We start from the raw sequence: 6,079 nt of genomic DNA on the forward strand, positions 1-6,079 counted from the left end.
TGCTGCCATCCTTATTGTCTCTGCTCACTGGGCGCAATCTAATAAAGTGTCTGCAGTACAGCACAATTATTTGGATGCTGGTTTCTGATCCGAGCCAGAGTAACAGTAACCTTTTGTTTAGCAGCAGGAGTAGGAAATCAAATCTCTCAATGCTCTTCTAATGATGTTGAAGGCTCATCTTTCCTTATTGAAGGGGAAGGAATTGAGTCATTTGAGTGTATATGTTGCCAAAATCAAAATTACACTGATCAAAGACCTGGTTTAGAATTTTTTTAAGTTAATTTATAGAACTAGATGCTTTAATAGCAGGCCCCCGAGCTTAAAAGTTACACAAACATTTAATTCTAATTTGGAGAAAGAAAAGGAGGATGTTGTCCAAAAAATCTCAACTTACGGGGGTCAGTAACCAAAAATCTTTATCAGTCATTCATAAATCAACCAAGGAGCACAGCAGGGTTTAAAACACCTTTAGGTTATAAAACAATATCTTATCTCAGAAGATCTGGAAATGGAACAAGTATGGCACAAATACAAAGGATGTGGAAATATTTCAGCCTGTACAAAGATAGTAGAGATATGACATACCCTGAAGTACTATCAGCTGTGAAATCAGGATGTGGTGGTTCTGTACATGGTACTGGCTCAGAGGGGCTGAATAGAGGTGCAGGCCACACTTTTCAGATTTTAGGTATAAAAAAGTGTAAAAACCATGCATAATTTTTCTTTCATCACCTTCATACAGAACATAAAATTAAGGTTTGTGGTTGTAATGTGAAAAAAAACTGAAACATTTTAAGTGCATAGGTATTTTTGTACATCCTGTAAACACATGAACGAAACAACACCTTGTTTTCACCTTCACCATGGGTGAAGGTGAAAACAAAGTAAGTAAAACCCATTGACACATGATGCCATGATTGTTTGATATCAACAGGGAAAAGCAGCTGTAAATTAATTAGAAAAGCAGGTGGATTCAGGATGTTTTGACCACAGCTATCCATTGTTAAATACGTCTGATCAGGTTCATGCCAGCTGATCTTTGTGTTGCTCTTTCTTAATGCCCCATATGAAACCAAAACCCTGTTAGCACTGGATGAATAAACGAAGTCTAATCAGTGTGGGCCATCAAACCAAAAGGCAACAGCTTTTTAATCCAAAGGTCACTTCATACATCAGATCCTTTTAACTGTACAATGAATTAATATGAAATCTGCCAGTGAGATATCAAAGCGTGTAACTACTCGCCCAGGATTAATGTCTTATTTTCTCCTCTGCACAGACAGGCAGCTCAAGTGAAACTATTTGGTCCTCTCTACCTTCCTATTCTCAGACACTGAGCTTATTATTAGCCTCAGATGGACTAGAGAAGCATCTGAAGGGACACAGGCCATGCATAACTGATGGAGCACAGTCAATAACTAAACCATATACAGTGACCAATGAGGATGCACTTGTTAAGCTTTGCCCAGCCTGTGAGTTGTTGGCTTCTCTCATGCACGTTGCCACTGTTGCATGGAGGATCTCGGGGGTCAGCCTTTTGGGTAATAGAAGTTACTCCGTGCCATGCTTGAGCTTCTAAAAGTCTAAAGGCACAGTATGTGCAATGTCGCAGATAAGCTTTAGGGTTGCTCTCCTGCTCCTGGTCGTCAGATGCGTTGCAGAGGAAACAACACCAAGTAAAGGCTGCGTTTGTGGGTACCCTGGAATACCAGGCGATCCTGGGCACAATGGTTCACCAGGGAGAGACGGTAGAGACGGACTCAGAGGGGACAAAGGAGACCAAGGCAAGTTCAGAAGAAGACTTTTTAAAGGCATGACTGTAATGCGACTTAAGACATATTTGATAAAGTGGAATATGTGTTTCAATATATTATCATCAAAGTGTTGATTGCAAACATTTAAAAACATTTTTGTATTGATGTTTCGCGTAAAGGTGAAGTTGGCCCTTCGGGACCAGCCGGTACCGATGGCCTAAAAGGAATCAAAGGAGACACTGGTATGTATTAAAAATAACAACCTTGCAAAAGACAACACAACAACAACAATATATTTCTGCTTATCAAGCATTAGATTGAAGTATCTACCATTTACAGTGCCTTGCAAAAGTATTCATGTCCCTTGAAGAACAATTACAAACTTTAATGTATGTCATCATAATTTTATGTGGCAGACCATTATCAAGCAGGGTCTAAATTTGTAGAGGAAACTAGATAAATCATGAATGGCTTTCAACATTTCTTATTATAAAAATCTAAAAGTGTGTCATCAACACCTTCACAACATTTACTATAGAGGTAACCTGAGTAGTGAACTGCCAACACTTTAGAGTACTGCCTTTCACTGCAATTACAGCTGCATGTTTCTAACCAGTGTTGCACACCGAGGGATGTCTGCCAACAGCACCTTTCAAGTTTTGAAACAGATTCTCAGTGAGAGTTAAGTCTGGACTTTGACTGGGCCGTTCTAACACATGCACTTGCAGTGATCCACACCCATGTTTAGTCTTTTATAACCTCAAACAGCTTTTACAGGATTGCTCCGTATTTAGCTAACATGCATCTTCCCATCAACTCTCACCACTTTCCCTGTCTCTGCCGATAAAAAAATAAAAATAAAACATCCCCTCATTATGACTCAGCCGCCACCACCATTTTCCACATGGTGTACTCAGGGTGCTATGTTTTTGTTGACATAAACAGCATCTTCTCTTGCCACTCTACCCTGAAGTCCAGATTAGTCAGGTTCATGGCTAATGGTTGTCTACAAATTATTCCACCAGAACTGATGCAAAAATTTTGAAAACGATGCTCCCATTTAAAAGTTACGTACGGCATTGTATCGATTTGACATGTAAAATAAAATAACAATAAAATACACATAGGCTTGTAATGAGTGTTGGTTTTCACTCCTATTTTTATTTATTTCTTTATTCAATCTCTCCAGGAGCTATTGGTAATGTTGGACCTAAAGGGAAAAAAGGAGAAAATGGAGAAAAGGGGTCTCCTGGAAAAATGGGGCCCCAAGGAATACAGGGACCAATCGGCATAAAAGGAAGCAAGGGAGAACTTGGCTTGCCAGGACCCCAAGGACTTAAAGGAGATTTAGGCCCGCCAGGACCACATGGTCCAAAGGGGGAAATTGGCCTCAGAGGTGACAGAGGTATTCAGGGGCCACTGGGACCCCCTGGTAAGCCAGGGCCTAAGGGAGAATTGGGTGTGCCTGGTCACAAAGGCAACATTGGTTACCGTGGCGAAAGGGGTACTCGGGGTGAGAAGGGTGAAAGCGGCGAAAAGGGAGAGTCTCCTGTCATCCCCAAAAGCGCCTTCTCCGTGGGACTCACAGCGCGTAGTAAACTTCCACCAGCCAACTTTCCGATCCGGTTCGACAAGATTATTTACAACCAACAGAACCACTACGACTCACAGACAGGGAGATACACGTGCCCCGTAGCAGGCGCCTACTTCTTCACCTACCACATCACCGTCTTCTCCAGAAATGTGAAAGTGGCCCTAATGAAGAATGGGGTAAAAATCATCCACACCACGGACAACTACCAGACCAGCGAGGACCAGGCAGCAGGGGGCGCTGTGCTGCACCTGGATGTGGGGGACAAAGTGTGGCTGCAGGTGGTTGGAGGAGAGCTGTTCAACGGGCTGTTTGCTGATGAAGATGACGACACCACCTTCTCTGGGTTCATAATCTTTGGGTCCTAATTAAAGATTTTCAACAAAAATCTAAGATAAAACAAAATTTTGTGTTACTTCGATATAATTGTGATCCATGAAATTCATTTCATTCAAAAATTCAAAAATGGAGAAAAGGGGTTTCCTGGAAAAATGGAAATTATATTTCAAAGTAATTACAAAGTAATTACATTAAAATTAATTTGTATTTTGTTTCCATTATTTCAGACAGTAAACAGCTACTTTATCTGTATATCTTCTCTTAAATAAAGTTGAAAGGATTTTTCAAATAAGATAAAAGTTATACAAGTGTAACTATTAGTTATTGTCTCACCTGAAGTTGCAAATAAAATACTCCCATTGTACGAAAAAGTTTTATGTATGTAAAATATGCATTTAATTAATTACCAAACTGAGTTTTCATCAAGTCATGATCTGTTAAATCCTACAAAATTACATCAAACTGTTCAGGAATTGTAAGTGGAAATTGGCATTTTTACTATAACCTTGTATTATGCATGTGTCCTTTCAAAAGGTTAATGAAGTGTTGTACATTGTCTCTGTGCAAACAAATTAAAAACAGTATAAAGAGTTTACACATTTATTTCAGAAATACTGGACAGACATTTCCCAAAGAGTATCAAAAATGTGCAAGCCTATGAAATTTCCTAATTGAAATCTTTAATATTGTCCTGTGATTGTTTTAAGAATTGCTTTGATGTCCCCAGGACAAGAAGGTACTTTCAGAATCCGCCAAAAAGATGTTGGACTTGTGGCCAGTTCAGTCACATGCTGCCTGTTGAACTAAGCTGGGCACCAGTGTTGCAAAAAATTTCACAAAAGGGTTTTTTATTTTTATTATTCTAAGTAAAATAGAGATAAGTCACAATCTCTAACAATAAATTTTAGACCTTGGAAACCAAAACAAAGCTGGTTGGGAAGGCAAACATTACACGTACATTATGAAATGAAACCCATCAGGAACAGAACATGCTGACTTTGTGGATTTAATGCCTCTGCTAACAGTGTTACTGTATAAAGGACAGTGACATTTTTCCTTTTGTGTATGCAAAACTTCTGAATTATCTGAATCATGGCTGGATCACAATACTGGAACATTATATGTGATTTTTGCTAGCAAAGAAATAGACAGAGCAGCTATGTTAAGCCATCTGTATCTTTTGTTTCTTCTTTCAATTGATTGTATTATTTCATAAAGATAGTCACATCCTATACATTTATTTATTTGCATTTGTTTGTTAATGTTTCATTAGTTTTTATTTTGGTGCCAGTGATGTCTCATTTTGGCTCTTTATCAAACTATTTCCAGTGGAATTGTTTCATACAGGTTTTCTCATCTGGCATGATCCTAGATTTGGAGTTTAAAAAATGTAAACATGAGTTTATTAAATGATTAATCAGACAACAGGAATGTCTGGATGGTATCTTGTGTCTAACCTTTTTGTTGTCTTACAATATAGAACAATCGCTTTGTTTCTCTCTGTGGAATTTAGGGAAGGGCATGGAACAGAAATGTCCATGAATTTAAATTCCACTGGTGTGATTCAGTGACATGACGCGAGAAAGCCAGGACAAAACCAACTGGAAAGCCTAGTCTTTTTTTGTCCTACTCGTGTGCAGGAATTGTGGAGTACCAAAAGTGCCCCAGTTTAATAAATTGGTAATTTGTAACATTTTGCTTACATACTCCTAATATGTCAAAATCAATACATTAACTAAACAGTTTAATTTATTAATTTTTGTTTAAATACACTTATAGTGTAACACAAATCTAATTCTGTGAAACATGCAATTTGTGTTTTACAATTTTGCCTGTGAAACTAGTTTCCAAAATCACATTAAAGAAAAAACAAAAACAACAAAAAACAAAGAGCTTTTATATATTATCATTTGAACTATTACACAGTGAATTACGGATAAAAAAAAATAGAATTCATACTGGTAAGTATTACAACTTTAGTGGGACACATCTGTTTGATGTGATTATCATGATTTCAAAAACAAAATATGAAATTTAATATTAAGTTATGAACCGCACAAATGTTCTTATGTGTGTGTATATATATAAAATTCCCTTCTCACCCTCCGCGGGTGGTCTCTTTCATCCTCTGAGCTCGGGTCCTCTACCAGAGGCCTGGTATATATATATATATATATATATATATATATATATATATATATATATATATATATATAATTTTTGAATTTCTTGATTTGTGGCACTTTTGGTCTTCCAAAAGCAAGGCGTAGCATTGCGTTTCGAAGTGGGCGTGGCTGTCTGATTTACTATTGGCTGTCAGTTGGACGGTCGCACTGTGGTCAACCAGTAACCTCCATCGTAACCTCTCAACGCCCCGCCCCCTGCAAACACAGCA

General features: G+C 38.1%; 1 protein-coding gene across 1 annotated transcript; it reads left to right on the plus strand.

The window, feature by feature from the left end:
• Positions 1–2: 2 nt before the first annotated feature.
• On the plus strand, positions 3–5,101 carry c1qtnf9 (C1q and TNF related 9). The gene is made up of 3 exons (XM_007554512.2): positions 3–1,784; positions 1,934–1,996; positions 2,944–5,101. Exons 1-3 carry the CDS (start codon positions 1,604–1,606, stop codon positions 3,711–3,713), a joined length of 1,014 nt encoding a protein of 337 aa, XP_007554574.1. The 5' UTR covers positions 3–1,603; the 3' UTR covers positions 3,714–5,101.
• Positions 5,102–6,079: the final 978 nt, after the last annotated feature.

Source organism: Poecilia formosa, unplaced genomic scaffold (assembly GCF_000485575.1).
Source record: "Poecilia formosa unplaced genomic scaffold, Poecilia_formosa-5.1.2 Scaffold64, whole genome shotgun sequence".
Classification (NCBI taxonomy): domain Eukaryota; kingdom Metazoa; phylum Chordata; class Actinopteri; order Cyprinodontiformes; family Poeciliidae; genus Poecilia; species Poecilia formosa.

Coding starts and splice junctions, on each gene's coding strand:
- c1qtnf9 (XM_007554512.2), top strand. CDS start 1,604: ATGTCGCAGATAAGCTTTAGGGTTGCTCTCCTGCTCCTGGTCGTCAGA. Junction 1,785..1,933: donor AGGGGACAAAGGAGACCAAG/GCAAGTTCAGAA, acceptor TTTCGCGTAAAG/GTGAAGTTGGCCCTTCGGGA. Junction 1,997..2,943: donor AGGAATCAAAGGAGACACTG/GTATGTATTAAA, acceptor CAATCTCTCCAG/GAGCTATTGGTAATGTTGGA.